The 10,151-nt window shown below is 30.6% G+C and overlaps 1 protein-coding gene across 2 annotated transcripts; it reads right to left on the reverse strand.

Moving 5' to 3' along the window:
- Positions 1 to 3,571: 3,571 nt before the first annotated feature.
- LOC111295061 (acetyl-coenzyme A synthetase, chloroplastic/glyoxysomal) lies at positions 3,572 to 9,339 on the reverse strand. 2 transcript variants are annotated; one of them, XM_022888415.2, is made up of 18 exons: positions 8,880 to 9,339; positions 8,558 to 8,704; positions 8,305 to 8,460; positions 8,097 to 8,219; positions 7,794 to 7,962; positions 7,176 to 7,258; positions 6,955 to 7,056; positions 6,791 to 6,879; positions 6,589 to 6,679; positions 5,997 to 6,110; positions 5,563 to 5,639; positions 5,368 to 5,446; positions 5,139 to 5,207; positions 4,888 to 5,063; positions 4,676 to 4,732; positions 4,449 to 4,539; positions 4,256 to 4,354; positions 3,572 to 4,074 (listed from the first exon to the last, which is right to left on the reverse strand). In XM_022888415.2, the coding sequence occupies exons 1-18, from the start codon at positions 9,204 to 9,206 to the stop codon at positions 3,889 to 3,891; spliced, it is 2,235 nt and encodes a 744-aa protein (XP_022744150.2). In that variant the 5' UTR covers positions 9,207 to 9,339; the 3' UTR covers positions 3,572 to 3,888. The 2 variants fall into 2 exon arrangements, 1 of the variants encoding a protein (XP_022744150.2); XR_016327523.1 differs by lacking the exons at positions 3,572 to 4,074; positions 4,256 to 4,354 and having other exon boundaries at positions 4,500 to 4,539; positions 4,676 to 4,767; positions 8,880 to 9,323.
- Positions 9,340 to 10,151: the final 812 nt, after the last annotated feature.

Consider the following 10,151-nt stretch of genomic DNA (forward strand, 5'->3'; position numbering starts at 1 on the left):
CTTCTTAGGAAAGGATTCGACTTCTTACTTTGTGATACGTAGGAGCATCGACCAACAATTTTTTTTATAAAAATTCTACAATTGTTCAATCACAATTCATCATTCATAAATGTGATTTCTATATAAAATTTTGATAAATTCTATATAATTTTAAATTGTGATAGATTATTTTTATAAAGAGCATTTTTGTTCAAAATTTTTTAAAAAGTTTTTACTGTTTTATTATAGTCTATTAAACTCTTAAAGCATTTTTTATCTAATTAAAAATTTAAAGTGTTATTTTTGTTTAAGTTTTTTAAATATTATTATTTTAATTAAAATTCTATTTATCTAAAGGATTTTAGTAGTTTTCATGCAAAATAAGAATTTAACTAAACAAAAATAACATTTTAAATCAATTGAGTGATAAAAGCAAAATAAAGTTATTTCAGAAATTTTGAGAAAATATAGGAATTTATTTTAATTTTTGGCCTAGTCATAATCTATAATAGCAATATATAACAAGTTGATTAAATTACTTAAAAATTAAATAGAATAACAATATCAGATGACATAAATTTAACAATTTAAAAAAATTTTCTTATAAAATATTTATTTTTTTTAAAAAAATTATTCACATTTTATAAAAATTTTATCTACTTTTTTTTCTTTCATTACTCAGCTCTTTCAAAGAATGATTCCCCAACCCCCCCCCCCCCCCCCCCCCCAAAAAAAAAAAAAGAAAACCTCTTTCGAAACATAAGTTAATATATCTTCACCAAAATACTATGATTAAATTAAGATATAATAAAACTGTAACGAATCAGGAAATCAGGGTTTAGTGGGGTTGGAGTCGCAGTGGCCGCCCGCTTCCAAATGAAGTCAAAGACAGGCGGTGAGGACTGGGATGTCCTGTGTGATTCTAAAACCTACTAAAATATTTTTTTATATAAAAAAACACAAAAAATTAAAAAATAATATATATCAAATATGCTGATAGAAAAATTTTTAGATCTAAAAAATTAATAAAAAGACACATATCCTTTAATATACAATAAAAAATTAATTAAAAAAAATATAATATGCATCTAGCTTCCAATCTTTCTAATAAAATTAAAAATTTCACTGATAGTGAAACAATTACTATAGTTTAATAATGGATTTATACCAATATTAAAAAAATAATGGAGTTATAACAGTTTTCACATGGTGAAAATTTTAAACAATTAAACTCAGAATTAGATTCTAATTATAGGTATTACGTGGGAGCTTCCATTGTTGTGGGTAAAAAAAAATTTTATTTGTCATCATTTTTCATCGATTTTTTTTAATTTACCTAAAAAAAGCAAAAAAGAGTAAAAGATATAAAAAAAATTCTAAATGAAATTACACGTTGATACATAAATTGAACTTTTATTATCACAAAATATTTTTTATAAAAAATAAAATTTTTTTATTTTATTTTTTGGTCATTATTATGAATGATACCTAAATTATAATAAAATATTCAATTTAATGTCTAAACTTTAAAAATTTTTAACACGCATTCGAATTGTAAATTTATTAATTAAATGTATTACTCAATCCTCATATAATTAAGTTTAAATGATGACACGTAACATACAAATAACCCTTAAAGTATTATATTAATTAAAAAATTTATAGTTCAAATATTACATTAAAAATTTTTAAAATTTAATTATTACATTGAATATTACACTATAATTTATGAATTATTCATGATATTAATTTTTATTGTTATTATTTTTATAAAACCTACTTAATACTAAACTTTCAATAAAAATCGATGAATTTATATATATAATTAAATAAATAATAAAACATATATTTTTATTTATATCATAAGATGACTTGAGACAGATGATCAAATTAAAACAGATAAAAACTTAAAAGATATTAATTATTTTATAATTCTTATTAATCTATTAATTTTATTGTAAAACTATTTAATTAAAAAATATATATAAAAAAAAAACAATTTATGTTTTCTTACAAAAAAATTAAAAAAAAAAAGGAAAGAAATATAAAATGTCACATTGACATTTTTGACATTGAATAGATCAAATCCTAATACCATTTATAAAATTGAAGTAAAAAACTCTCCTTTTTTTATTCTTCAAATCACGGATTGCGTCTCAAAACATTAGATAGAAATCCAACTACGAAGACAGAAACAAAGAATATCATGTAAACAAAGAGTTTAAAAGTTAGCATTACACAATTTCCAAGATCATTTTTTTTGTAAAAAAAAAAAAAAAGAATAGATTTCTCCTTTTTATACTATATATCCTATTTTGATACTAAGAAATAAAGTGATTTTAGAATTTTTAAAAATAAAAAAAGAATTTAAAAATTTTATTTATAATAAGAATTGAGTTTTTCATTAAAAAATTATTTTATACCAATAATTATATATTGTGATGGATTTTACTCTAAATAGGATTCTTCGACAAAAAAAAAAAAAAAGTTAAAATGAGGAAATGAGATAATCTAACTTTTATCATGGCTATCAAGAATTTTAATTTTTGAATTGAAGGTTTGTTTCGTTTGTAGTGTTCATAGTTTAAGACTTACCTAATCTTCTCAATTGTTACAATTTTTTTTCTTAAATAAATCATAATTTAAAAAAAAATCGCATAAATCGAAATAACACAAAAAAAAAAGGAAAAATGAGAATGACATATGATTTTATTAAATTAAAATATTAAATAATATATTTATTAATATAATATATCTAAATGATAATTTTTTTTTCAAAATTTAATCATGGATTTTAAAAATTTTAAAAAGTGAACAAAACAAATAAGAGATCCAAAAAAGGAAACAAATATTAAATTTTAATGTGATATTAAAACATAAATAATTTTTTTCTTAAAAAATTATTAAATTAAAAAAAAAACCAAATTTTTATTCAACAATATAAAATGCGCTTTACATTTAAAAAATATTAAAATATTAAAAACATTAAATATTAAAAAAATTACAAAAAAAAAGTAAATAACTTGACACATTACATATTTTTATTATCAAATAAATCAGACAAATAAGAATTTAAAATATTAAAAAATATTTATTAAATATATAAAAAATAATAAAAAATATGAGGTACTTTAATATTAAATGAGTCTCACACAAAAAAATTTTAAATTTTTAAAAATTATTAATAAAAAAAATTAAAAAAAATAAATGACTTGATACGCAACATACCTTTTATATCATGTGAGTTTGACAAAAAAATTAAAAATGTTAAAAATATTTATTAAATATAAAAAGAAAGTAAATGATAGAAAAAAAAAAACCAAACACACGACGTATTTTAGATGTCAAATGAGTCTTACACAAAAAATAAATCTTTATAAAATATTAATTAAAAATTTTTTAAAACAAAAAAAATGATAAAAAGGGCAAAAAGAAAAAAGAAAAAGGAGAAAACTTGATATAAAGTGAATCCCGTCTTAAAAAATTTTATTTATTTAAATATTAAAAAATCTTTAAAAAATATTTTAAAAATAAAAAAATAAAGCACTTTAGGTCAAAATGACCAAAAATTAATAGTATGGATGGATTAGGGTTACTGAAAATGGCAAGAAACTTGTGTGTAACAATTATTTTCCAGCCCAATTATTACCATTATTTTCAAACGCTACAACTGTACATTGGTTTACAAAGTGTATCGCATGAAAATGAGTAAATGAGGGGTGTATCCAGGCCCTACTTGAATAACTTTCACCCACAATAATCAGAAATTACTATGGATGAAACAACTTCCAAAGACATGCATGATGGGAAAAATGAAAAAGGAAGAGCACAAAAATCGACATAAATGTTTCATTAAACTAGAAAACTATCAAGGGCCGGCCAGAAACCAGACTAGATTTCTAGTTTGTTTCAGCAATCAGCAAGTGCAATAAGCTGATCAACTACACCTGGCTCTGCTAGCGTGCTTGTGTCTCCAAGTTCATCTAACTGTCTTGACGCAATTTTCCTCAGAATCCTCCGCATTATCTTTCCACTCCTTGTTTTTGGGAGGCTAGGTGCCCAGTGTATTTTGTCAGGTGCTGCAAATGCTCCTATCTGCAAGGCAGATGGATATCTTCAGACTACCAGTAAATAAAATTCAAACCAACCATTTTTGTCCAATTTGTCAACAGACCAAGATAATGCTGGTATCATTTCCGCATTAATGATTTTCATCAAGAAAGGTGCATCAGGTTAAGTTTGTCTTTATGCTACAGCCATTGGAATAAATTCAAACCTGATTTCGCACTGTGAGTACAAGGCTCCTTCGGAGTTCTTCACTGTAAGAAACGCCATCCACAAGAGTAACAAAGGCATATATGCCCTGTCCTTTAACCTAACAGCAATATAAAAAGAGAGCTTAGACTTACTAACCACAAGCATATCTCTTGGCTACTTAGTATAACAGATGAATCAGAATCATTGAATACCTCATGCTCAACACCAACCACAGCAGCTTCTGCACACCGAGGATGAGAGACTAGAGCAGATTCCACCTCAGCTGTGCCGATACGATGTCCGCTGCAAATATTAAGATAGTATCATTCACAGGCAGTAGGAAAGAAACAGATTTTTGTTTACTTGCTAAGGAACATGAAGACATTCAACAAGCTGGCTATTTTCCAGATAACAGCAGGACTTTATTAATAAAAAATACCTAACATTGATAACGTCATCAACTCTTCCAGTAAGCCAGTGGTACCCATCCCTGTCCCTGAAACATAGACAACAGTAACTCAACACGGGTGCCTGAGTTTGGATGCCATCAATGGATAAAAAGTAAAGGGATGGCAAATTAGAATCCAATTTTGTGCGCTGATAAAAATGCAGACCAATAAAAGAGCAATTTCAGTGTTAGGACCAATGTACCTGCTGCAGCCATCACCAGTAAAATAATATCCAGGGAATGGTTTAAAGTATGTTGTCTCATATCTCTCATGGTCACCATAAAGAGTTCGAAATGCGCCAGGCCACGAGCTTTTCACACAGAGATAACCACTGCACTCACCTTCAATCTCAACTCCTTTCTCATCCACGATGACAGGCTGCAGTTATATCGGAAGAGATTAATGGAAAGGAAAAAAAAAGTACTAATTTTCTATAACAGCATTGCATTAAACCTGAACTCCAAAGAAGGGAAAGGTAGCAGAACCAGGCTTCTGTGGCCAGGCACCCGGTAGTGGAGTAATCTGCCAGTTAAGACATGGAAAAGAATAATCAAAAGTTGAAATATGCATGTAGCAGAGTAAAATCAACTAAATTTTCCAAGTGAAAAATAGTTCTTAGAATATACTCCAAGGAGATTCTACCAAAGTATGTAACATGAAGAAAGAAATAAATAAAACTCACCATAAACCCGCCTGTTTCAGTTTGCCACCAAGTGTCAGAAATTGGGCACTTGGACCCTCCAACTACATTAAAAAACCACCTACAGTAACCGGGATCATTTTAGGTTAAACAGTTTTTTTACATATAGAAAAAAAAAAGGAGACAAAAGAAAAAAGAAGACTTATTGATCAAAAGAAATTATATAAAGCTGAGAACCTCCAAGCACTTGGATTAATTGGCTCGCCAACACTTCCAAGGACACGCAGGGACTTCCGTGAGTAGCGTGTAACATACTGCATAGTCAGCAATAGCGATATCAATATAAATTTTGGAAATGCATCAAGAGGAACTCCTGCAATGGTTTCTCTCCACCATAATAGACAAAGCAAAATAGTTCTTCAAAGGCCAAAGGATAGTTTCATATATCATGCAAGTAAACTTTGTGCCAGAATTAAACAAAATGGCTGAATGCTGAAAGGGAAAACAAAGACAAAAGTGGATTGTAGCTGTGGAAACTATGAATCTGGGTGTAAAATATCAAAAAAAATGAAGAAAATAGTAACAAGGTGCTCTCCTTGTTCACAACAATTCTGATAACTTGTTGAACCAAAGATTTGTGGTGTGTAAACAAGGTTAGAGATATAACTTGCCTCATCACCATCACGCATGAGAGAGCGCACCAATGTAGGGGCTGTGTAGAATATGGTCACCTTGTACTTGTCGACAATGTCCCAACATCGTCCAGGATCAGGGTAATTTGGGGCCTGCATTTGAACATGTGGACATGTTGCTATCTATTGAAACATCTATAATAAATTGAACTAAAAATATTTGGTTTAAGAAATATAAGATTCTTGCACTTATTAATGGCTGTTATTTATCTAAAAATCAAGTTTAATTTTTTTTTTTTTAATGTTGGTATGCTGCAATGTATTGTAATGGATAGCATTTTACTACTCTGTTACTCTCTTGATAAACTTTCAGAAACATCACATGACTTGTCAAACCTTTCATATACCATGATGTTTCATCCAACATGTTCTAATTAAGCTGGATTAGTTGCCAAAACGTCTTTTCTCCTTCTTAGTACTTAATGAAAATTCCAGGGTATTTTAAAAAAAAAGACAATTCCTGGGAATCAAAAGTTACATCATAAACATGATCTATTTAAAGCTGTATTAGTTGCCAATCTTGGAAGCTTAGTCTCTTTTTCCATGTCAACTAGGAACTGCGAACCCTTACCCCCTCATATACAACAACTGTTGCTCCGTTAAGCATGGGTCCATAACTGACGTAACTGTGCCCAGTAATCCAACCACAGTCAGCTGTGCACCTAAAATCAAAGGAAAAGATATGACTAGTAAGACCCAGCATCAAAAAGTTACCAAACAGCAAGAATTTATAAAATTTAAAAAACAAGAAGGGTGCAGAGTGTCCAAAGTACCAGTAAACATCAGACTCTTTGTAGTCAAATGCATATTTAAATGTTGTAGCTGTGTACACCATATATCCTCCGGTTGTATGGAGTACACCCTTTTAAAAGTTCATATTAGAGCATAGGAAAGGAAAATGATAAACTACAAATACTTCAACCAAGCAAATAAATACCTTTGGCTTCCCAGTGCTCCCACTAGTATACAGTAGAAAAAGGGGATCTTCTGCATCAACCCACTCAACATCACAAGTAGTTGGATATTTTGGGATAACATCCTAGAAGAAACTTATGAAAATCAGCACCTCCACAACTAAACAAAATGCTAACGTAAAATTTTGGTTTCTGGAACCAGGAACCACCAAAATGTCCAATACTTTTCTGTTTTTACACTAACCTCCCACCATATATCTCTTCCTTCCTGCCATTTAGTGCTTTCCCTCTTCAATGCTGATTGGTTTTCGTAGGTTAAGCATACATCTGCTCAAAAGAAGATATCACTATAGTTATACGGCAGATGAGTTATAAAATTAATCAAATATTGTATCACTGGTGATGGTAATCAGTGGAGCTACTTGTGCTAGTAGTTCAATTACAAAGCACAAGATGCTGGTAGCTAAAAGTTAAGTACTCAGCAACCTGAATAACACCCATATGCTCTACATAGCAGTCCAAAACTTTTTTTCTCTGTAATGGTTATTTTAAGCCAGAACCGACTAACACATAGTAATCTCCATTGGTTGTGTTGAAGCAACGGCAACCAGCTGGCCCTTGGCTACTAAAACATTCTGAATGAAATTGAAGGAACAGTAGCCCAAGGGAACACTGTTGTACCCAAAATTTTCATTGATATTGAAAATAAAATTTAGGTTAAAGATAAGTGCTCCAATGTATTGCATTAAGCAAAAGTTGTAAGGTTCAATGCAGGAAATGGGTTTGACCAATCTAACCATGCACGAACTGCTACGGAGAAACCATGCTCAAATCAGATACTGATTTCTTAAAGTTTACCAACCTACGGAAGTCCCATTCTTGGCAGATTCAATAAGGGCAGCATCAACAATGTCCTTGAGGGCGATGGTCTTAGGACCTCTTTTAACAGCATTACAAGTAATAACAACTTTTGGTTTGCAGTCCATGATTCGTTGGGCAAGAGATTCTGCAGAGAATCCAGCAAAGACAACCTGAAAGGAAGAAAGAGGTGGGAATTTTATTCAATAATAAAGTAGAAATTAACAAAGTAATCTCTTATTATTTAGTACTTTAGTTGTTTCACATTGTTCATCCTTTTTTGCATGAAAGAAGAGGAGACATGTACCGAGTGAACTGCACCAATGCGTGCACATGCAAGCATGGCAATGGGGAGTTCCATTAGCATAGGTAAATAAATAATAACAGCATCACCCCTTCTAACACCAATGCGTTTCAGGTAGTTAGCAAGCTGCAGAGAAGATGCACCAAATCAGAAGTGATTCCAATTGATTAAGTTGTAAATATGCAGAAAATTAATATAAAGTTGAAAAGACCTGGCAAACTCGGCCGAGTAACTGGGAGTAAGTCAAAGTTGCATCGAAGCCAGGTTCATTGGATTCCCAGTATAGGGCGATTTTATCTCCAAGTCCGGCATCAATGTTTTTATCTAAACAATTGTAGCAGATATTGGTGATGCCGCCTTTGAACCACTGGTAAGGCCCAAAAAGAAAAAAAGAAAATGATTACACTTACGTTGACCCAAATGTTAAACAAGACAAAACAAGGAAAAAGTGGAGAGCAAAAGACCTCGATCTTGATATTCCCTTTCCTCACATCGAGATTCTCGGAGTAGACATGATCTCCCCACCTCTGCTTCCAATAGAACTCCGATGATGCAATGTCGGACCAGAATCCAGCGGGATCCTCTATTGATCTTTTGTACATTTCCAGGTACTGATCTCATGATAATCATCAATCATAAATTTAATTATTCAAAACAAGCTAAATCGTAGGAAAATATATGCCCATTATTCCGTTTTCATGTACAGTTGCTGATGTAATTCAGTAGAATCATCATATTCATATCACCAGTATTAAGAAAGAAGCAAAAAAAAGAATGAGAAGAAACCTTTTGTGGAGAAGGGACCAGAGCCTGGCGAGAGAAGCCATCGCTTGGGAAAACGAGGTCGTCCTCTTCCGAAGCAAGAGCCTCGCCCAAGATGACAGCGTTCAATTGAGAAATCTTGCCGGCGCCCGAAGGTAGAGATTTCATGGACTCCACATGCTTCAAATAGTTGGTGGTCGTCAGATTCTTCGGAGATGAAGACGCCATTACCAAAAGTCCTCCGCCACCGATTGATTGATGATTACCCAATCCCTGTTTGACCGAGGCTGTTTTATAACGTTGAAGATGAGTGAGGGGAATGGAAGGGGGAGAAATTGTCATGGTCATCATTTTCTTTTTCTTTTTTTTTTAATATTCAACCTATTTCTTTCTATTTTCCAGCGAATTCTAACACCAACCTGCCCAATATTATCATTATAATTGTTATTAAATTGGAAATAATTGAATCATTCGACACAAACTTGCCGAAATATATATATATATATAAATATAAAAGATAAACACTTGTTGAAAGGTTCGTTGTTTTTTAATGAAATTCAGTTATTGACTTTAATTATGCTGTTTTTGATTTTTCTATTGTAACGAAGTTGACAAAATTGACTAGCAATAATCTGTTGCTGATTTTTTTTGTGTTTTTTATTCTGAAAATTACTGTATTTAAAGTTTCTAACGAATAAACTATGGGTTTGTTTTGTTTTCCAAGTCTTCTTGAAACTGGTTTTGCCTTTGTTCATTCATTTTTTGTTTTTGTTTTTGTTTTTTAGTTCATCGGTTATTCAATTTTATGTTTTTATACTGGTGACATGGTATCAAACAACCATTAATCTCGGGGGCTGTGATTCTCTGGCATATTAGCCTTAACCATAAATCTAGTGAAAAAAAAAAAAAAAAAGACAATTCGATCCCATATTAATAGAAAAAAGAAGATTGTTAGTATATAAACGTTAAATCTAAACACCTCAATAAATCGATTTTATGAGAATAAGATAACGGTTATATAATATGTGTTATTAGAGTTTACCTTTAATTTATTAAACTTTACGCCAAATGTTCTTGTTGACGTAAGTAGGGTGTCCTATCTAATCACTTAATAAGATGTTAGGGTAAGATATGGTGACAAAATCTGACAATGTCAAAACTCTTCAAAAGAGAATAGGTAAGGTGGCAACCTTAACGATAGGAGTATGTAGGATGGTTGTTGTAATATGGCATCATGAGATTAGATGGTAAGAAAATGTCATGCCAAGTCTTTCAAAAGAGTAGGCAATGTGCTTC

This window comes from Durio zibethinus, chromosome 14, assembly GCF_047325235.1.
Source record: "Durio zibethinus cultivar Kanyao isolate XHJ-2024 chromosome 14, ASM4732523v1, whole genome shotgun sequence".
Classification (NCBI taxonomy): domain Eukaryota; kingdom Viridiplantae; phylum Streptophyta; class Magnoliopsida; order Malvales; family Malvaceae; genus Durio; species Durio zibethinus.

Bases quoted from the DNA above. Each gene is read 5' to 3' on its own strand.
- LOC111295061 (XM_022888415.2), bottom strand. From the start codon at position 9,206: ATGATGACCATGACAATTTCTCCCCCTTCCATTCCCCTCACTCATCTT. The intron at 5,447-5,562 runs GTTCTCAGCTTT...CGGTTACTGTAG, and splicing joins ATTAATCCAAGTGCTTGGAG to GTGGTTTTTTAATGTAGTTG. The intron at 4,733-4,887 runs GTACATTGGTCC...TCTATGTTTCAG, and splicing joins ACTGGTGATGGCTGCAGCAG to GGACAGGGATGGGTACCACT.